A 21,584-nucleotide genomic window follows, 5' to 3' on the forward strand; every position below is an offset into this window, starting at 1 on the left:
TTAGCTGTAACCAGTGTGTTGCTCTGTGTTTACCAGTCCATGTTCCTGGTACAGGACATTCCCACCATAACCCTTGTCCCCATAATCTTGCTTACACATGCATCACACCTCCTCCACTGGGAATCCCCACTGACCTCCCTGCGGCACTCCCAAAGGACACATGGCTCCAGAGGGGACCCGCAGGGCTGCATCCAGGGCTTGGGGCTTTCCTGCTCCAGGACCTCGAGCATGAGGCAGGGCAGCAGAGTGGGAGGCCGGCAGGAGGGCTTGGCAACCTTGGGCAGCTCTTTGTAGCTGGTCCCGAAGGTGGGTGCCCTTTCACAGTGCAAACTGGCTCCTGAGACCCACTTATTTAAAATCACACATTTAAAAGGTGTGAGTTTACACCCATATGCATATGTTTGTTTGATTGCAAACACAGGTGGGCTCTGTGCAAGGCAGGGGAAAGGCTTTTCCCCAGGGCCAGCAGCCCCCCTGACCCCCTGCATCCTCCCCACAGCCTGCCCAGCCATGGCAGCCTCGCTGAGCCGCCCCTGCTTCATCTCCCTCCACCTGCCCTACAGGCAGGGCTGGGGCCAGCACCTGGCCAACACCTTTCGCTTCCAGCCGGTGGCCGTGCGGGAGACGCCGCGTGTCCGGCAGCTGGCCCTGCGACGGGAATCTGCCATCTTCCTCGTCAACGAGCGCCTGGCGCCTGCACGGGAATTCACCTCATCCCACGACTTCCTCTATGATGTAGATCCCCAGCCCACCCTGGGCACAGCCTCCAACGTCTGCTTCGAGGTGGATGATGTGCCGGGGCTCTGCAAGCGGCTGCAGAGCCAGGGATGCTCCTTGCTGGTGCCCCCCACTGAGCTGAGTGATGAGGGTGGTTGTGTCACCTACGGGGTGGTGAGCTCTGTGGTGGGCAACATCAGCCACACCCTTTTGGACCGATCCTCTTACCGGGGACTCTTCCTGCCGGGCTTCCGGCCCATCCAAGGAGCCCCCTCAGCCACAGGGGATGGGATCAGGATCACTCACTTTGACCACATCACGTATGTGTGCCCCCGGGGCGGGGCCCGGGCGGCTCTGGACTGGTACCAGCGCTGCTTCGGCTTCCACCGCTTCCTGCTGAACCCCCAGGAAAGGCCGGCTGAGGGGTACGTGCTGGGGGGGCAGGGGGTGGGCATGCTGCTCCTCGCACTGCAGAGCACCCAGGGCACCCCAGCCCACGGCTGTAAGCTGGTCTTTGCCGAGTCCCTCTCCCAGAATGGCACCAACCAGGTCGACACGTTCCTGGAACAGCATGGCGGGGCTGGGATCCAGCACGTCGGCCTCTGCACCACTGACATTGTCAGCACGACCAGGGCTCTGCAGCAGCGGGGGGCACGGTTCTTCACACCACCCCCCACGTATTACAGCCAGGGGGGAAAAGCAGAGGAGATCCGAGGAGCTGGGCAGGACCCCCACATGCTGGCAGAGCTTGGCATCCTCCTGGACACCACAGTGCCTGGGGACAAGGGCCAGCCGGGCACTGATGCCACAGAGAGCCCCTCTCAGGAATATTTGATGCAGATCTTCACCCATCCCATCTTCTCGGAGGAGACCTTCTTCCTGGAGCTCATTGACCGTCGGGGAGCGCCCGGCTTTGGGGAGGGAAATATCCGGGCGCTGTGGAAAGCTGTGCAGCTCTACATGGACCAGCAGCAGTAGTGCAACACTGCAGTCCTCCTCCCCCAGCTCCCCAGCTTCTCCACTCCAACCCTGGGGCAAGGACCGTAGAGATCCCATCCCTGGCATAGCCCATGGGCAGGGACCAAGGGGTGGCTCCAGATCAATCCAGAGCCAACCCAGCTCCAGTGGGAGCAAGACGCTCAGGGCTGAGTCCAGCAGGGGTGTGACCATGCCCCAGGATGGCTGGGATTTCTCCCCTGACCATGGTTCCCCAGTGATTTATCAACCACATGTAAAGAACTTCCTGCCTTAGTTTCAGTTTAATTTATTGAGACTTGAACCTGGAGCATGGCCAAGAGCGTGCTGGCACAGAAACACTCCAAACACAGAGAGATGAGGGGAGTGGATAATCCAGAGGCCCTGGATTACGACCACTTACTGGCAGTTACCACCCACAGCATGACCAGCCCTACAGGGTGAGTGGTGGCCTCTTCCTCCTCTCAATTAAAGAATTAACTTATAGACACTGCTTTGGGTTTTTAATCCTCCTATTTAAGACGTGCTGAGTGCCAGGTGAGGATGAAATGGCCATTTCTTGGGTGCATTAATGAAGAAATTCCTGCTCTTTCCAGCTCAGATCTAATGTTGGCTATCTTCACATTCCAACACAGGCTGCGCAACACCCCCAGTTTAGCACAGTGCAACAGACAGTCACTTAAAAAACCCACACACTTGAGATTTATTTTCAGGTCCAGTAAAAACAAGGGAGGGCACAGCGGCATCCCCAGTCACTGACAGGAGCATGAGATGCAGGCAGGGGACAGGGCTGCAGGGGCCATGTGGCCACAGCCTTCCCACTGCTGGAGAGAAAGCCCTGCTGCCATGAGTCCACAGTGCCAAAGTGGTGGCAGTACAGGGCTGAGTAGCCCCAGGAGCGCTCCAGCAAAGAAGGGAGGTCAGGTCTGGCTCCAGGATTAATCCAGAACCAGTGGCCGCATCCAGGCACAATGCCCATGGGGGAAAGGAAGAGTGAGAGACCATTGTAGTGCCATGTCCTGGGCTTGCTACAGCACAGGGACAGCGCTGACCCCAGCAAGGGCTTCCTCTGGTGTCTCAGACGAGGAAGGTCGGTGCCCTCACGGGGCCGTCGGTGCCCGGAGAAAGGCGCGGAGGGAGAGCTGTGTCCCAGGGCAGGGGCTGCCTGCTCCCGGTGCCTTGGCCTCCCGCTTCCGCTTGGGGCCCTGCAGGAGACACAGCAGGGCTCAGCCAGACCCCAAGGGCCCCCACGGGCTCCAGGGATCCCTCTGGGGACACCCAGGGGCAGTGACAGTCAGGGGATGGCCACAGGCTGGGGATGCTCCTTGGCCTGATCCCAAACCCCAGGGCACCTTCAGCACAGCACACCAGAGGCTGTCCCACAGCACCGGGGCCCCAGGCACCCTGGAGCACTGCTCACCTTGACAGGCCTGCTCTCCTTCCTGCACTGCTTCTCGTGAGCTTTCAGCACCTGGAGGAAGAACAAGAGAGCCCAGAGAAGTTGAGGGGATGCCAGGGGTTTTCCCCAGATAACTGAGGGAAGGGAGGAAAGGCCCAAGCGCCCCCCATACCTTCTTCATGGCTGTGGACACGGCCGAGGCATGGAACTCATGCTCTGTCACCCAGCGGGATGGGGACAAGGCAGGGTCCAGGGTCACATCCCCATCTAGGTGCAGGGAGTAGACCACATAAGTCTGGTGGATGTGGGAGAAGATGTGGATGACCTGTGAGGGGACAGAAAGACACATGGGACGGGCAGCTGGCAGGCAATGGGGGATGCAAAGTGCACTGACGCTGCCAGGGTCCTGAGCAGTGGGGCAGAGCTTGGGAGGGGTGACACTGGGGAAGGGACAGCTTTCTCCTGTGTGCTACATCCCCATGGCTGAGCACAGGGACTCACTGCATCCCTCCAGCTCCAGGCTCACCTCTCCAATAAACTGCAGACCTTTTGCTGCCACGGGCTGCCCCATGCAGGCCTGGAGGTGATCAGCCAGCTCCTCCCTCTCCTTCTCCTCCTGCAGATCTTGAGCCAGTGGGACACTTGGGAACTCCCAGAGTCCAGCCAGGAGACCTGGGAAGGAGGCATGACAGAAATGTGAGACAGCAAGGGACACATCCAGGGACACTGAGCCTCATCACAGCCCCAAAGGCTCCTTTCCCTACCCCAGCAACCAAAGCCTCTCCTCTATCCCTCATGCAGGTGGGAAGGGGCTGTGTGGTGCCTTCATCCCCCCTTCCCAGCCCCATTACCTGAGCTGGGTCTCTGCACAATGAGGTATTCTGGGGCCCCGTGGCAGCCCCTCCTCTCCAGCACACACGTGGCTGTTCGCATCGCCCGCGGCGGCTTCTTCGCTGCTTTCCGGGGGAAGTTGGTCACCCCCAGGCTGCTGTCCCACGGCTCCGTGGCTGGGGGGCACAGGGGACAGTCCCCAACACCTGCAAGCACCAGTGTAAGAGTTGCTGCAGGACTCAGACCTGGAGCTACAACAGGGATCTCCCCTCATGCTTACCACAGTCCTCAACATCAGGCACTGGGGGCGCTTTTCCAAACAGCTTCTGAGAGGCAAAGGCCTGCTCCTTCTCCACCTGCAAGGGCAAACAGAAGTGAGGATGGGCTCTTCCACCAGCCCACCTTGTCCCAGGCATGGCCAACCCTCGGGGCCACACTTACTCTGCGCCATGCTTGGCAGTGCTGCTTCACCGGGCACTCCCCACACAGTGGGGACTTGGGCACACACACAGTTGCCCCCAGCTCCATCAAGGCTTGGTTAAAATCCCCTGGGCGACTCCTGTCCACCAGCACATTGGCCATGTCCCTGGAGAAAGGGTGGTGAGAGGCACGGGGATCGCTGGGGAGAGCATGCCAGGACCTTTGCCTGCCTCCTGCCTGTCTGGGGGAAGCTCCTAGGTAGGCACAGGCAACACAGCTCCTTTCCCCACTACTCCCAGCAGCACCAGCTTCCCAAGAGTTCCCATACTCCACACTTGCCTCCCTCCACAGTCTCAGCTCCCAAAGGCTCCTGGGTGATCCTGCCTTTAGCCACACTCAGCACAGCTCCAGGACAGAGCATTCCCTTACCAGAGGCGGTCAATGACGGCCGGGCTGCTGGAGTCGGCACCGATGCATCGCAGGCGGCACAGGACCCGGATCACGTTCCCATCCACAACTCCTGTAGCCTGGCACCAGGAGCTGCCATTACCATGCTGGGATGTGCTCCGGACAAAGAAGGGAGCTGGGATGCTCCCAGCATGCAGAGGGACACACACGAGGCCAACCCACAGGTCAGGCTGGGTGGGGGCTGTGATGCATCCCGAAGTGGGGGGAGAGCCAAGCACAACCCTGGGGACCCTTGGCTTGTGAGGCCCAGCAGCAGGAGCTGCCAGGAGCGGGGCTGGGCAGCGAGGGGGACGTGCCCACTGTCAGCAGCTCTCACCTGTCTGTACGAGATGGACGCGATGGCTCCCGCTGTGTAGCGGCCCACGCCCGGCAGCAGCTTCTGCAGCTCCTCAGCCCTCCTGGGCATCCTGCCAGCCAGCTCGGACACCACCTGGCAGGGAAGGGGCCAAGCTCAGGGAAGCAGCTGGGGTGGGCGTGTGCAGGAACCCATTTTGCCCGTGGGAAGATGGGATCCCAGCCTCTGCAGCCTTGTGCCAGCAGCACAGCCCCAGCAAGGCAGGGCAGACATGAGCCAGCACCAGCCCAGCAGCCACAGAGGGCTTTAGAAATGCCAGCACCTTCCTTGCTGCTTCCTGCAGACGCTTCCCTCTGGAGTAGTAGCCAAGCCCAGCCCACAGCTCGTTCACCTCCTGCTCGGAAAGACACAGCAGGGTGTTAATGGAGAGCGTTAATGTTAACGTTTCTGCCACAGGGTAGCTAAAGAACCCGGTCCCAGCATCCTCACCTCCAGGGACGCCTGTGCCAGAGCCTGCAGCGTTGGCCACTTCTGCAGGACAGAGGGAAAGGGACAAGTCAGGGATCTGCCACAGGCAGGCTGCCCCCTCCAAAAGGGTCAGGCTGTGGGCACAGCACTGTGTAAGGAGCAGTCACCTGCATCCAGCGGGTGTAGTAGTCGATCACCGTAGCCACCTGTGTCTGCTGGAGCATGATCTCGGACACCCACACTGCAGGGAGCAGGGCAGGGCTCACAGCACAGGCACCAAGGCCACCCACACCTCATGCTGTGGCCACGTTAGCACTGGCTGCAAACCCTGCACAGCATCCGGCTCATGGGACACCCTCCCACCCCTCACCTTCCCCACAGGGGCTCCCCCAGGCCCAAGGTGGGTTCTCCAACCCCCCAGTGCCTTGCAATGGCTCTCATGGCCACTTCAGGCAGCTTGTTCCAAGGATGGCACATGAAGCCACATCTCCCAGGGCCAGCCCTGCTCCTCACCTGCATATCCCCGTCTGTCGGCGTCCGGCTCCGCCGCTGCCTGCAAGGGAAAGAAGGTGAAGTGTGAGGAACAAGGTGACACAGACCCCACTGCAGAGGGGCCTGCGTGTAAAATAGAACAACCCATGGTGTGCTGGGAACACTGCAATGGAATCTGAAAGTAAAAAAAAATTTCCCCCCAGCACTCAGAAGCTCTGAGTTTGGGTTAATCATGTGAAAGCCAAAGCATCTTCTTGCTGATGAAATCCCACATGAAGAATTATTTATGAGGCTAAAAATCCCACAGAGAGCTATCCCATACCTCAGCCTACCTGCACAGAAAGCAATTGGAGGCAGATGTAAATCCCACAGAGGGGCTGTGCAGTTCCCACCCTTCAGACGTTGCTGTAAAGCTGATGCCCACCCTCAGCACCACAGTGACTCTCAAGCCATTGCTGCCAGTCTGAGCACAGAACAGGTAGGAGATCTAAGAAAATGTCCAGCTGGCTTGAAACAAATACATGAGAAACCTTCTCCACGCAGCACTCGCTGCTACAGGGTATCATAGAGGCAGGAATGAAACAGGATCAAAACACAGCCAGACTAACCTTGCCAGAGATAAGTACTGCTCTTGAAGGTTACATTTGAGAAGCGTGCCCTGCCTTTACTCTTCATACCTAAGGATTGGCTCCAGACCACCCACCACAACACAGCCACGACCAGTTGGGAGCACTTCCATGAAGGTGGGGATGCACGACACAAGGAAAAACACCACGGTCACATCAGCCAGGCTCCCTTAAGGCACAGTAAGTAGTTCCCCACCCCTGTTTCCCGATGTCTCCCCTTACCAGCGCCCTCCAGGGAAGGTCCCGCTTGCATCGGTCGTACCAGGCGAGCAGATTGCGGCGCAGGGCCTCGACCTCAGCCGGATCGCTGAAGAGATGCCGGGCGGGCGGCGGAGCGGGCGCTGCAGCCGGGGCCCCTGCCAGGAGAGCGGCGCGGGGTCAGCGCACGGCAGGAGACGGCGAAGGGCTGCGGGGTCAGCCACAGCAGAGGCGGGAGCCCGACCGAGCCGCTACCGGGTGGACGCGAACCGAGTACCGGGCTTTACGCGGACCCAGCAAGCACCGGAGAGAACACCCCACGCTCCCCCAGCCCTCCCGCTGCCGGGCACCTCCGCGGGGCGATGCACGCTTCCTGCTCCGCCCCCGGGCCGGGGCCGCGCTCCCGCCGCTCCGCCGGAGCGCCCCGGCCATGGCCGCCGCCACCGCCCGGCCCCGCGCGGGGCTCATGGCGCCGCCGCTCCCGCCGCCGCGCGCGCTTTCCCGGGAAAACCTGTCCCGCCCCACCCCCGCGCCACGGCCAATCAGAGCGATGGGCCCCGCCCACCGCCGCTCGCCAGCCAATCGAAGGGAAGTGCGCGGGGCGGGCTCATACCCGCCCTCCCACAGAACGCAAGACTGAGGGGCGGGGCCTCCCGGCGCGCTGGAGCCAATCAGCAAGCAGGGAGCAAAAGGGGCCCGCCCCCGCTCCCGCCGGTCCGAGCGGCCGCTCGGGAAGGACCCAATGGAAGTGTTCCAGCAAAACGCCTGTTGACTTAATTCCAAATTTCGGTTGAAAACGGACTTTGAGAACGGTAAAAAACCCCACCGGGGCCGGCAGAAGCCGGGCCGGCCGCGAGGGCGGGCGGCGCTGGGCGCGGAGCGGGCAAGGCGTGCGGGGCCCGCGGCGGGCAGGCGGCGGGCAGGCGGGGCGGCGGAGGCCCCGTGCGGGCGCGGCCATGGCGGGCCCGGCGCGGGTGCCGGTGGTGGACGTGCAGAGCGACAACCTGGCGGAGCTGTGGCCGTCCATGGTGCTGGCGCTGCGCTCCGCCACCTTCGTGGCCGTGGACACGGTGAGGCCGGGTGGGGGCGGCGGCGGCGGCGGGGAGGGGCGCGGCCGGTCCCGGGGAGCCGCTGACGGTGTCTGTCTCCCCGCAGGAGCTGAGCGGCCTCGGCGCCAGGAAGTTGCTGCTGAGCCCGTGAGTGCCCGGTGGGGCGGGGGGTGCGTTTCTCGGTACCGGCTGCGCGGTGCCCTCTCCTCCGAGTACCGGCAGGCCGCAGCCGTCATGGCCCGTTCTCCCGTCGCCAGGTGCATCGAGGAGCGCTACAAGGCCGTCTGCAGCGCCGCCAGGACACGCTCTGTCCTGTCCCTCGGCGTCGCCTGTTTCAAGCAGCTCCCGGAGAAGGTGCGTGCGCGAACCACGCGCCGTTTCGTCTTGGTCGGTGCCGGGAGACGGGGACGCGCTGGGAGATGGAACTCCCGTGGAATTGTCCCGGCTGTTTCGGCAGCTCCCCCTGACAGGTGTCCCTGGGCTCTTTGCCCTTCTCCTTGTGCAGTCTGAGAACACGTACCTGTGCCAGATCTACAACCTCACGCTGCTCTGCACCGAGGATTATGTGGTCGAGCCCCAGTCAGTGCAGTTCCTGGTGCAGCACGGCTTCGACTTCAACAAGCAGTACTCCCAGGGGATCCCTTACCACAAGGGCAACGACAAGGTACAAAGCCACTCCCTCTCAGACACCTCAGCCTGCTCTGCTCCACGTTTCTGGGGGTGTGCTGGCTTCCCCTGCTCCTGCATGAAGGTGGGCACACCCTGGGCTCCTGCCTGCAGCATTATCCCTTTCACCTCCCTGCTGCTTTAAACCTACTGCTTGCAGTTGCTTTTCCAAACGTTTGTGTCTCTGTTCAGAGTAAGTCACAGCTGTGGGCAGCACGCTCTGAGGGCTCTCCAGGGTGACTGCCAGTCAGGGTGCCCAGGCTCACTGACGGATCCTCCCTCGTGCAGGGCAACGAGAGCCAGAGCCTGAGTGTTCGGACGCTGTTCCTGGAGCTCATCCGGGCCAAGAAGCCGCTGATCCTCCATAACGGCCTGATCGACCTGGTGTTCCTGTACCAGTGCTTCTACGCCCACCTCCCGGAGAACCTGGGCACCTTCACCGCCGACCTCTCCGAGATGTTCCCGGCAGGAATATACGACACCAAGTACGCCTCGGAGTTTGAGACGCGCTTTGTAGCCTCCTACTTGGAGTACGCCTACAAGAAGTGGTGAGCAGCACGCTGGTACTCAGAGCTTACAGAGTCAGTGTGTTTGTTTTTCCGGGCAAGGGGGCTGTGTCCTTTCACTGTCCCACTGACTGAAGGTGCTTTTCAGGTGACTCTGCCCTGCGCTTTTTCTGTTTCTAGAGTGGCTTTGTTTTTAATAGGCCTTACCTGTTTGGTGTGCAGCAGCTGAAAGAGAACTTCAGAACTGGTGCCAGTAGAAGACTGACCACAGTGGCCTGGTCTGAGATCTAATTGTGTCACTGCCTGGCTCTGGTCCAGCAGTGCCACAGGGTCATGGCAGGACATCGCACAGAAAAGAAACCAGGGCTGTCCTGCAGGTCTCCTAATTATAATTCTGTTTTGTGAGGGACACTGCAGTTAAAGGATGGATGCTCCCTGCACTCCTTGACACTGACCAGCTCTGTCACTCGTCCTGCACACAAGATGCCCATGGCCCACTCTGACTCCCATCACTTCCTTCCAAGTAAGGGTTGTGCTCTTGTTCAGGACACACATCTGTGGTTTGCAGTCTGGCCCCACATTCTGCAGGCCCTGCACAATCTAAACAAGCCCCTGGGATCTCCATAAAGCTTAAGTCATGCTCTGTTTGGAGGAGAAATGGTACTTTTGTGACTGTTTTATCTCAGGAAATGCCAGTTTGACAGGTCTGAAAACATTCAAGATGGCTGTTCTCAAAACATGAGAGTGCTTTGTTTTGACAAGATAAAAATAACTTTCTAAGCTGACGTCTTAAATGTTTTAACCCCAGTTCTTGTTAGGTAGAGCCTTCCAAAGGTTTTGACCTTTTAACCAGCTCTTGGAACAAAACAGAGATCAGATTTTTTTTCATTAAATGAAAACCCTTTCCTTGTTGCCTGCATTGTCCAGGTTCAACCTGCCTGGGTGGTGACTGCTGGACAATCTGCACAGTACCTCATTTTGGGGCATCTTTTCCTTGTCCATTACCATTATGAAGACAAACACATATCTTAGTGCCCTTTATAGTTAAAAAACCAAACTGCATCCCCTTCTCCTGTAACTTCAACAGAGATGCTGCTTTCCCTTCCTCTATGTCAGCATAAGAAAAAAACCCTTTGAACCAGCATAGAAACAACTACTTACTAAAGTTGCTCTCCTGGGATTGAATTCCTTTCCAGCATCTGGGGCTGGAGGTCAGGAGCAGGAAAGTCACGGAGTTGAGAGTTGATGGAGAGCAGTGTGTGCTCCATGCCCTTGTCCCATCCCACAGTAACTGTGCTCCTCTCGTTGCAGCAAGCGAGAGAACTGCAAGCTGAGGGAGTCGAGCGCGCAGCACCTCACGGTGGAGTTCTGCAATTACCCTGCCGACATGTCCCGCTACATCGACTACCGCTACTGCTCTCTGGAGGAGGACAGCCACAGCAGTGCTGCAGGGGGCAACAAGGTGCCTGTCTGTGAGAAGTTTTCAGTAAGTAACACAAATCCCCGCTCCCTTCCTGACTCCATGGAAAGGAGCACATGTGGCCTGAGCCAGAAGTTGTAGAAAAGCATCTGGCAGCTCCCCCTCACCTGCTTCATAGTACAAGGAACATTTTCAAGCTTCAGGTGGCTTCATGGCGGACAGGCCAATAGTGTGCTCTGCTTGGAGGTTGGGAATCCTACAGGCTTCATTAGGAAGATTGCAACAGAGTCTATGGCCCTAAACAGTGAGACAGAGAGTTACAGTATCCCTTGCTGTCTTGGGGAGGCTGCAAGTTCTGCCTTAGTATGGCTTGTCCTACAAGAGAGAAGTGCCACCTCTACCCTTCCCTTTACTTTCATTAGATATAAAAAATTATTACCTGTTTGCAGCTTCTGGCACTGTAGCACAGGGTGGTCCACAAGAGCTCATCCTTGTGCAGCTACAGCAGCCAAGAGTCCATCTGGTCAGATCATAGCTGGCTTCAGGTGCTTCATGGAGAAAAGGAGCTCTCCCACATGTTGTACATTCTGTTACAGAACATAAGTTAGGGAAATCTCTGGAAGTTTCTCATCCAATCACCATCTCAGTCTTGCTCAGAGCCTTGTTTGGTAAATTTTGAAATTGTCTTAAGGACAAAGATTAAAAAACTACTCCAGGTCCCTGTTCCAGTGCTTGACCACTACATGAAAAATGTTTTCTAGTCATAATTTCCCCTGACTGTTGCCAGGTTTCCTCTCCCTGTGCTCTCACAAGAGTTTAGCTCCACCTTGCCCATAACGTCTGTTGTAGGTACCTGCAGACACCAACTAGATATCCCCCTCCCCCTTAGCCTTGTCTTTTCCAGGCAGAACCCACCTTGCTTGGCCACTGCCCATATGCTGTGTGCTGCACCAGTGCAGTGTGGCAGCATCTTTCCTGTGTGCTGGGGGGCTGTAACTGGACACTGCTCCTGCTCCAGCCTCATAGGCCCTCAGTGGAAAGGAATAATTAGCTCCACGTTATGGTGATTGCTGTCTTAACCAGTAGGATGGAGGCTACAGACCCCTCTCTCTTTCTTGCTAGGCCTATGGGTGGTGTCCAAAAGGGGTGAAGTGTCCAGAGTCTCATAACATTGACCTCATCATTGACGAGGACGACAAGCTTTGGGAGAAGCGCAAGAAACGGAAGCACAGATGGAAGCATCGCAAGAACATGAAGGTGCTCGCAACAGCATTCCAGCAGGAAAGCTCAGGGGACAACATGGAGCAAGCTCAGAATGGGGAGGAGGGACCACCACGGAAGCAGAGCTGCTATGAGCCTGCAGCTGCCATAGAGCTGGCAGAGATTGCACCCAACGGGGAGGGCAGGCCACTGGAGGAGATCTCCATGGACATGGAAACAGAGGTCAGCTCAGACACCAGCACACAATGGGAAGAGAATCTGGGGGGCACTGAAAGAACTGACCAGGGAACAGCTGCCCAGAGCCCTTCTGCCAGGGGAAATGCCTCTGACAGTGACCAAGCAGAGAAGAAGTCCAAGGTTGGGTCGGGCTCAGCCAGTCACCCAGCCACCCGTGAGACTGAGGCAGCAGGTGCTGCAGGAAAGAAGGAAGCCCATGGCCCTCCTTCCCAGGGGGGCACACACCGAGCTGGCTTTGATGCGTTCATGACAGGCTATATCATGGCTTACGTCTGGATGCTCAAGCAAGGGAAAAACACAGACCCCAGTGCAGGGCCCTGGTTGCCAGACTGCCATAATAAACTGTACCTCAGTGGGAAATCAGTACCACTGCAAATAGTGAAGAGCTTGTTTTCTAAATCTTCCAAAGCTCACAGCGAGAAGATAAAGTTGGCCTGGGACACTGCATAGAGCTACAGCACTCCTCACTAAACTGCTTTTTTTGTCTCCTCCAAGTTTTGGAGTTCTTTTTTCCATCAGGAATTTGCAAAAAAGGGAACGGGTTTCATATTCTTATTTGTGTTTAACATCTGACCCATTAAATTGCTCTCAGTTGGAGTTGCCCGTGTTCCTTAGTGGCATGCAGGGATGTGAAGGCAGAGATGAAGCTGAAGGGGGGCAAATGTACCTTTGGTTAGAGCATGCAGAGATGAGACCTTTGCCCCTACAGGAGAGAAGGGAAGGAGAAAATTCACATGGGAATGTGCTGATTCTAGAGCTGGCTAACTGCATGCGGAACCAAGCCAGAGCAGGTCTTCAGACTTGTTCCAAGGGCAGAGGCAGTGGGGCTGAAAGCCAGATATGGGATCCTGAGAAACTGCACAGCTTCCTGTGCTACTAAAGCTAATTAGGGCTAGAACAGAGCAGCCACCGTGGCAAGCACTCTGCAGGCTACTGTCAAAAGCCATCTTATCTGGTAGCTCACAAGACACGGTCAGAGCAGCAAAAAAAATCCTCGAGTCTCATGGATTCAATAGTGGAACTCTTCAATGAGATGCAGGAGAGAAATAACATTTACTGAGGATGAGTTTTCCTTGGGTATAACTCAGCACTGAGTAATAGCAAATATCTCAATCCGAGATTAATGGCATTTCTATTTTAAGTAAGCATTCAAACCAGCTTTTTTAACTTAAAGCAGTTGTCCTCTTAATCACAAGACTCAGGCCTTGATTTCATTTTTATTTTGAAAGCAAGTTGGGAAAGTTTACAAAACCCGACCAAGAAAAAAATTATGAAAATATTTAAGTGGATTCATCTTTGGTTACTTCTTATTGCAGTTCCAATAAAACATACACCATTTCTATAGTTCAAAAAAGTCAGAAGGTCAATCAACATAAAAACAAGACGTGCTTTCTTTACATATTCATAAATATCCGCAATATTAGAAAAGTTGTTTAGCAAAGATTTTTTTTCTGGCAGTGTTAACTTACTATTATACACAGGCTACAAACTTCTTCCTAAGCCTTTAATTACAAGTTCAGCTATTTACAGACTGCAAAATATTAAGACGTAAAACTCCTTCATAAATACGAAAATAGATCATCTCGCAAAGATCTTTATACTTAATCAAATATCTGGCTGCCCCTCCTCCCAAAAAAAAAAAGGTTATTTGTTTTGCATAGAAATGTAGTGACATGCAATATAAACAATAGCATTAAGTGCAAACAGGAATTATTCAAGTGTCTTTAGTTGTACTGGCAAAAAATACCAACGTTCTGTTACACATAATACATCAATGCCTCTCCAACAAGTACAAGTCTGCTACAGCCCCTTGGCTGTGCTGCTTTTGAGGGGCAGCAATTCACATGCATTCTCCTGGCTGCACTTTATCAACCTGCAACCACAACAAAAATAGCTTATAACAGACATTTAATTGAACTCAACATAGATTTAAAGTGAATTAAAAACATCTTTGATCTCTTCAGGGAGATGTGTAGCAATGTGTAGAAAGTACTTTAAAAGAGCAAGAACTGCTCCTGTAAAGTCAAAATCATGGTAAAATCCAATCACGATAAAACTTTGTCACGTCACTATAAAACAAGGAGTTTGCTGACCACATGTTCAAATTCATGTTTATCAGTGGCTGTCAGAAAATGGCCCTCTGTGGAAAAGCAACCTCAGTAGCCACAAAACCTAGGAACTACTAGGTGCAGCCTAGATTCAGCTTTATGCAGCCAAAGGGATGAGATGTTGTGACTTCCAACTGCATCCTTGAAAACACTGCGTTTCAGCAACCACTTTGCAATTTTTAAAATGACCTTTTACTCCAGTTTCATACGTGCCTCTTCCCATGCAGACCAATCCAGGAAAGGCCTGAGCTGCTACTCCTTGGCATTTCTGTTTCTGACATCTCCACCTCAGTACCAAGAGCCAGAAATGTTGGTAGCTGTGCCCAATGCATGTCAATTGGTTGTGCTTAGAGCGGACATTTAAGAAAATAAAATTTTATCTCTGCTGCTTTGTAAGAGCTGTTCAGGGCAGGGAAACATCATAAAGACAGCAGTGTAAGAGAACAGTGAGGTCACTGCAGTGGGTGCCCTGGGGTAGCCCCAGCTGACTGCTCAAGCTTTGCAGTCAGTGTCAGGGAGGGCTCATGACGAGGTGTCAGCACTGACAGCCAGGGCTGGCTCAGGGGAGCCCCAGGGCAGCCAGAGGTGTGCGTGTGCTCTCCGGTCAGGCTGCTGGGCAGCTTCCCTCAGCCTGGTGATCCAAAAGTAAACTACTCATTATTGCTTCTTTGTCTGAAGTCACACACCTAAATGCATCTTGTGACAACAGAAGCTGGTGCTGATGGTTTCCCTCCCAAAAGATACAGTTGTAGCAAAGATAAAAAGATTTAAAAATGAAAAAAAAAGCAAGCAGGCACCAGGCAGGCAACTGAGTTCTAGTATTTCTCTGTCCTCAAAGTTACACACACACAGTGGCAGCCACACAGGCTGCTCTGCACTCTGCAGACACAACCCAGAAGACAGAGACTACTCTGCAGATCAGCACCTTCAAGAGGCAGAGAGGTGTGGGCCAAAAGGGGTGATCTTAGTGAGCACAGGCATTTTCTCTTTTGAGCTGTGAACAGCTGCCTAATCTGGCATGGACTGTATTAAATAACTCAGCAACACTGGGCTTCTCCTTTCATTCATAACAGCCACTGCAAAGGGAGAACTGCCCAGGTTAACACATACTTCACTAGAATAAGTCACAGCTGTAACTCCTAGAATAGCTACCTACACCTCAGGAAAGATACATATCCCAGCCAAGAAAGAACTAAGGCTTTCTCCATCCTTTCTTTGAGATGGGAGAAGAGTAGAAATAGTCTGGCTTCCATCAGAGACTAGCTTACAGTATCCAGCCTTCCAAGAGAGCAGGAAGAGTGTAACAGGCTACCTGGATGAAAATCTGGACTCTGCTGCATCACCATCTGCTCAGCAGGTGTGCAATGTTTACCTCACTTAGGAATGATAATATAGGTTAAAAAAACCCCCATAAAATAAAATTTTTAAAATCCCATGTTTTTTGGGATGATGATAGTGGAAAAGGGAAGGATGTTGCACAAATGTCACAGAATGAGCTTTCCCATACATTGCATCCCAGAGCAGGGATTGCTGATGATGGTTTCAGCAAGCAGCATTAAAGCTCATGTTGCTGCTTCTTTCACAGGTACCCGCTGGTCAAGGGAAGTAAAAAAAAAATAATTAAAAAAAATATTATCCTATTCAGTGATAGGAGAAACCAATAAAAACAGCAGCTTCTTTCTGTAGAGGAAACAAAAAGTCAATTTAGGACAAGCTAATTTTCTTCAGTTTGACAATTCAAAGCCCTCCTGTGAGCTGTCCTTTCCAAGAGCACTTGTGGGGCTACAACACTGCTGGCAACTCCCCCTAAGCAGGGGATTCCTCTGTCCTCTGTCAAACAGGCTATTGAGAAACCATCATTACTGCAGTGAAATCAGTGAGATGGATGCTGTACCAGAGAGGGAGGTGTATGTGACCCTTCTAGCTTAGTGATAATAGTCAATTGTGATGTAGCTACTCTAACTATTCTGCAGAAACAAATCACGATGTCCACTCAGCTCTTCAGAGATAAGGGCCCACCCCCTGCCAAAAGCTCAGAACAGCTGGTACTTTCAGGAGCAGTTTCTTCAGAAGCCCAGAAATGGCAATGCCTGGAATATGCTTCTCTGTGCCCTGGGCAAATCTTCCTCCACATTTGGGCTGAGGTACATAAAGAGCTGTACAAGGAAGCGAGCTTCCCTGCACAAATGTATTAAACATCATTACTAAATCCCAAGGGAAAATGAAACACCAGGGAACAGATTCTTCTTGTTAATCACAAAGTACTTGTCATGTGACTCAGCCTGCAGATTGTGACCAGCATGAGGGGTTTTGTTTTTGCTGCTTTTGAAAGAAGAGCTTGTTTAATGCTACAACAGCATTCAAAGCAGCTCTGGGACTAGAGAGCATTCCTATCTGCTCAGCATAGCTCAGAAAGACTTCTGTGCCTGTTTCTGAAACACAGGCTCTGGTTTCAGAAACACTCAGGTGCACTGGTGCAGAATGTTAATGAAAAATATGCAGTGGCTTAGAGCAGATGTTCAGTTAGAGGAAGAGGGGAAAATCTACGGGTCATTCTTTCTACTTTACATGGAGCTTAAGACCTTAAAATGCCCCATGCTGGAAATCCAGGTCAAACTGTTTAATGGTGCCTGCTCCGGCTGCTGCCTCCAGGAAGGGCTGTGGGACCCACATGGCCATTCTGGCTGGAGTAGTTCCCCCTCCTAATTCAAATCAGGAAAGGGAATAAGCACAATTTGAAATAAGGTTTTATAAAATGATCAGTCTCTTCAGACAATGTCTGCAGCTATCTGTCCTACAGCCAGCTTGTTGAGTCTCTTTCAGATGTGAAGCCCAGCACTGCAGAAAAGCTTAGTTTAAGCAACTGGGAACAACTCAAGGACACATTCAGTCTGAGCCCTCTCTTCATATGTCACAAGCTGACTTTGTGCTGCCACTTGCTGAGATGTTGGAGGAGGTCTGAGACAACAGGGCAGGACTGTCCCCATCCTGCTCCCTGAAGGGCCATGCCTCTCTCTTCAGCTCTGGGGGAGGACTAACACTGAACAGAGGCTTTGTAGGCTCTAACAGCGTAATTTTCAGTAGGTCATCTTCTACCTCCATATCTTCAGAAGGGAGACAACCTGCAAACACTTGTGGGGAGCCACGTCCCTCAGAGTTCACGGAATTCTCAACTGGAAGCTTTTTGTAAGATGGCCGTGACTGGGCCAGCACTAATGGTTGATCACATGCTGGATCTCCACATGTGTTCTCAACAGGGCAAAACCCATTTTCCTCCTGGGCCACTGGCCCATCTGAACAGTCCATATCCTCTTCTTGTCCTGGTGCAAGAAGAAATTCTGTTCTGTGAGGCTTGGCGTGAAAGGGGGGAATCTCTGACACACCATATTTAGTGCTACTCAAGAGTTTTTGCCGAACCTCTGCACCTAACTGGGCTGGGTCACACCTGCCAACAGTTGAAGACAGTCCCCCAAAGAGGCCATATTCCTTGTGTGGTAATTCAGGAGAGAGTGGAAGTGATCTGCATCTCCTCCCAGGAAGAAGGGAAAGGTCTTGCCAGTCTGTGCTGTACGCCTGCCGGAACTGGGACTGGCTGGCTTTCAGGCCTCCACCCGCCTCTGGAGAATGCAAGTCGAACACGAGGGAAATCACAGACTTGCTTGGCATGTCAAAGAATTTGATCTTTCCCCCCTTGAGGTCCTCCCGGGCACTGAAGGGGTTAACTTTGCGGCCTAACCCTTTGCTGGGTGTGTAGTAGGGGTCCTGCACATTGATCTTCCGGGAAGGTTTGCGAGAGAAGATATCCGACTGGCTGCGGGACAGCCAGATATTGCGGCGCGGACGGGGTGACTTGGGTGGGATCTTATCATCCAAGGAACTCAAACGTTTCACTCCTGGTCCTTTGTCAATTGATCCTGAGTAGAAAAAGAGAAACACTCTTAGCTTAAAGAAGCTCCCTATAGCTGTGCACCTGCTCACTCACAGAGCCTTCATGAGCTCTGTAAAGAAGAAAGCTGTGTTTCTGATATTCCAAACTGTGTTCCATAAGCGCATGTCTGCTCCTTCCTTATAAGTTGCTGCACAAACACAAGCACACCATTCTCTTCTCTTTTCCTCATTGTATTTAGGGCCCCTGCAAACCTCCTTGCTGCCAGTACACTGCCACAGCAGAGATGGCACAGGGTGGTGTTGGAGAAGAGCAATTTGCATGTTTCTAGATTTATCATCCTGGCTTCCAGCAGAGGTTGCCCAGGGTCTGTTGGTGCTACTGACCACAAAAGAGAACCAGTACAAAACATAGTTGCCAAAGAATTGTTCACCCTGATGGGAAATGTCTAAGACAAAAAAAGTCTCTCCTTGTACCATGCAGATTTTAAGTCATTCTATCCCAGCCTCCTTTCAGTACATTATCCAACACAAAAGTGGAGATACATGAGAGTCTGACCCTAATGAACAGGAGATTAAAAGTTGTATATATGCCTGTGTATTTGCACTCACTGCACACACACACATTTATAAATAAAAGCTGTATCACTAGATTAGGATGAGAAACTGGTAGATGTTAACTCCTCAAGTGTTTGGAACATGCATCTGTCATGGGCTCTCAAGGTGCCTCTGAAGAGCCGTGTTAGACAGCAATAACAAATGGGTATAAAGAAGTGATAACTCCTTTTGACTAACATTTCCAGAATAAGCACATGAATTTTCACTTTTCCCTTTAAATATTGTCACAGCCATTCCATGTAGGAAAGACTAAGCAAGTCAAAGAACAGCATGTAACACTTCTTTGAGAAGTACTTGTTTTGTACATGTACTCCAAAGGGAGAATACCAGAAAAAAAAACAAAAAAACAAAAAACCAAAAAGCCCCCCCAAAAAAACCACCAAAAGAAAAACTCCAACCCAAACAAAAAATCCTAAACAAACAAACTTCCTTTTTAACTCACACCTCTTTTAGATGCTTTCCAGGTGTGGGAGAACTACCACATGCATTAACTCCATGTGGCTTGACATAGAGAAAAATTATTTCAATCTACAACTATATTACAGATCAATAATTATGTCTTCAATAATTATGTCTATATGTTGCATTATTGGTATATCCACATAATATAAGAAACTATTTTAAATGTACTCTTAAGTTTCTAATGCCAGAAGTGTACTAACATATAACACCCAAGTCAGAATCCAGCCCAGGCTAAAAGTGTTTGCTCCCCACACCAGGTGGCACCAGACAGCTTTAGAGAAAACCTTTCAAGGCAAACATTCCCAAGCAGACCTGGGACTCATCTTTTCTCGTCTTTCAGAGTATTTCTAGGTACTTTATAATACTCTTGCATCTTCTGTGCTCTTCCTCCTGAAGGAATTTAAGAAGCCTCTAAATATTACAAGTAACATACACCAAAGAAACTATGTATATGTACCAAGTACAGCAGTGATAAATCAAAAATTTATGGGTTTTCATATACTATCAGCAATTTACAAACCCATTCCCAAATGAACTCTAAATTTCCTCTCAAGATCTTGGGGACAGAATATTACCAGGCACTTTAAGAAACAGTTAGCTGGTTTTTTCACCAAAGGACATTCCACAATGCAAAGCATAGAGCATTGCTCCAGAATAATATTCAGGGTTTGTGTAAAATCATTCATAAACCATAAATAAAACCATATATAGCCAAATATCAGTTTTCAAAATATGAAGCTTTTCCTCCTCTTGCTGTGAGCACCCAGCAATGTTTGTACAATACAGACATTTACCTTTTGGTTTTCTTTCATTGTTGTCAAGGTTCATGAACTTTCTGTCTCTCTCAGAGTCCTCATTTCTCAGGCGGTTTAATATTTCCTCCAGTGTTTTGACAATATCAGCAAATGAAGGACGCAGCTTTGGATCCATCTGTGAATGCACACAAATCAAATAAGTCCATGTGGGTTTGTCCAAGCTATCCTGCTTACACAGTGGACAGAGAGAGGGACAACCTGAGGAAACTGAGGAAATTCAAAATGGTTTTAAGTGTGTTGTCATTGCAAAAAAAAAAAAACAAAACAACTACAGAAAGAAGGGGAAAAGTAGTATTCTATCACACCTCTCACATTTAATAATAAATTCGTAAATATTCTATGAAAAAGAAAAATTTTAAATTTAAAAGGTGGGAAACTGCCAGATTCATGGCTTGTGAGGGGGTTTGCTTGAAACAGCTTGGATAGTTCAGGATTTCTTTCTGCATTCTTTCTGGCTATCAAACAGAGATTATGTACCAATGTTATTTCAAAAGGATTGCACAAAACAATATGGCTATGTCAGTCTTTAAAAGACTGTAATTATTCCATCATCTCCTTGTGGCTTTAATTAAAACACCTAAATGGCAGTGCTGATCTTAAAGCTGAAAATGTTGTATTTTTCCATCTGTTAATTAGCCATACTACTCAGTGTACTGGTCTATCTTGTAAGGAAGGAAGGGTGGTTATATAATTTGACAAAGCTATAAATTAGGAAAAAGAAAAATCCATATTTCCCAGGTAAAATATTTCCCCTGCTCATCAATATGTATTAGTCTGTATTTCTCAGTACATATTTATTTATTCACTCTAGCAGATACACATCTCTAAACAAAGTCCAACACTAAAATTGTACCACAGGGAAAGCAGCTTTCTTTAAGGAGTAACTTTGAAAGCATTTCATCACTTTGAGCATTGACTCTGTATATATGTCACAGGCTTCACCACTGTAGGTAGCAACATCTAATTCAGCAGCTTAAAGTTAACTTTATTCCAGTAACAAAAACAGTTCTGCTTGATCTGATTGCTGTTTCCAGCCTGCTAAAGGCTTTCTCAGAGTGGACAAGCCCAGACAGATCCCACCTCTACAATGGGAACAGTAGTGCTTTGTACACAACAAACCCCAAAGACCTCCCTGGTACTGCCCTGCAGGTTGTTTGAGATGGATCTTTCTGAAGACAACTGGTATGATCAGCAATGCCAGAACACCTTCTAGCACAAGGGGAAAAGTGCTAAAAATTCCTATGGACAGTAGCAAAAACCAAACAAAGAAGCCACACTTGAAGAAATCAACAGCAGCAAGAAAACTGTTCTAAAGCAGCAGCTGGAATTTACTGGCATTGGAAAATATTTTTCTGCATTCCCTGTTTCACTGAAAGAGTAGGGCAGGGGCAACACTGAAGCACACACTGTACTCTGACAAACTTACTAATTTGGGAATCTCACAGAGCTGTTGCAAGCTACAGGAAGTTAGAGGAAATAAAAAGAGCTCTCTGGCTATTTTAATTTGTGCTAGGTAAGATCCAAGACAAAAGCAGCAATGGAAAAGTTACTCAGAGCAGTATTTGCCTCTTCCATCCCTGAGCAGCCCAGATTTTGCTCAAATGGAAGAGAAGGTTCCTTCTAAAAGCAGCAGTTGCAACAGCTTAGCTCATCCTGGTAAGCTTTTTGCATGATCATTTATGATTCCATTTATTAAATATTCCCACAA

General features: G+C 51.4%; 4 protein-coding genes across 6 annotated transcripts in view; 2 read left to right on the forward strand and 2 right to left on the reverse strand.

Annotated features, from left to right (window-relative positions):
- Positions 1 to 477: 477 nt before the first annotated feature.
- Positions 478 to 2,329, forward strand: HPDL (4-hydroxyphenylpyruvate dioxygenase like). Its single transcript, XM_059478077.1, has one exon. The coding sequence runs from the start codon at positions 511 to 513 to the stop codon at positions 1,693 to 1,695; it is 1,185 nt and encodes a 394-aa protein (XP_059334060.1). The 5' UTR covers positions 478 to 510; the 3' UTR covers positions 1,696 to 2,329.
- Positions 2,330 to 2,373: 44 nt separating this feature from the next.
- Positions 2,374 to 7,359, reverse strand: MUTYH (mutY DNA glycosylase). The gene is made up of 15 exons (XM_059478076.1): positions 7,240 to 7,359; positions 6,914 to 7,047; positions 6,087 to 6,126; positions 5,741 to 5,814; positions 5,595 to 5,636; positions 5,428 to 5,499; positions 5,127 to 5,240; positions 4,772 to 4,869; positions 4,364 to 4,508; positions 4,203 to 4,278; positions 3,943 to 4,128; positions 3,618 to 3,763; positions 3,264 to 3,416; positions 3,113 to 3,163; positions 2,374 to 2,897 (listed from the first exon to the last, which is right to left on the reverse strand). Exons 1-15 carry the CDS (start codon positions 7,355 to 7,357, stop codon positions 2,793 to 2,795), a joined length of 1,554 nt encoding a protein of 517 aa, XP_059334059.1. The 5' UTR covers positions 7,358 to 7,359; the 3' UTR covers positions 2,374 to 2,792.
- A 468-nt stretch (positions 7,360 to 7,827) lies between these two features.
- Positions 7,828 to 13,129, forward strand: TOE1 (target of EGR1, exonuclease). Its single transcript, XM_059478014.1, has 7 exons — positions 7,828 to 7,959; positions 8,045 to 8,085; positions 8,196 to 8,292; positions 8,444 to 8,602; positions 8,893 to 9,152; positions 10,422 to 10,596; positions 11,653 to 13,129. Exons 1-7 carry the CDS (start codon positions 7,846 to 7,848, stop codon positions 12,436 to 12,438), a joined length of 1,632 nt encoding a protein of 543 aa, XP_059333997.1. The 5' UTR covers positions 7,828 to 7,845; the 3' UTR covers positions 12,439 to 13,129.
- A 64-nt stretch (positions 13,130 to 13,193) lies between these two features.
- Positions 13,194 to 21,584, reverse strand: part of TESK2 (testis associated actin remodelling kinase 2) — a 76,143-nt gene continuing 67,752 nt past the window's right edge. For all 3 annotated transcript variants that reach the window (XM_059478012.1, XM_059478013.1, XM_059478011.1), the window contains exons 10-11: positions 19,856 to 19,991; positions 13,194 to 18,010 (exon numbers count right to left, since the gene is read on the reverse strand). In XM_059478012.1, the coding sequence (XP_059333995.1) occupies positions 17,001 to 18,010; positions 19,856 to 19,991 (1,146 nt within the window). In that variant the 3' untranslated portion in view covers positions 13,194 to 17,000. The remainder of the gene's footprint in view (positions 18,011 to 19,855; positions 19,992 to 21,584) is intronic.

Source organism: Ammospiza nelsoni, chromosome 9, assembly GCF_027579445.1.
Source record: "Ammospiza nelsoni isolate bAmmNel1 chromosome 9, bAmmNel1.pri, whole genome shotgun sequence".
NCBI lineage: Eukaryota > Metazoa > Chordata > Aves > Passeriformes > Passerellidae > Ammospiza > Ammospiza nelsoni.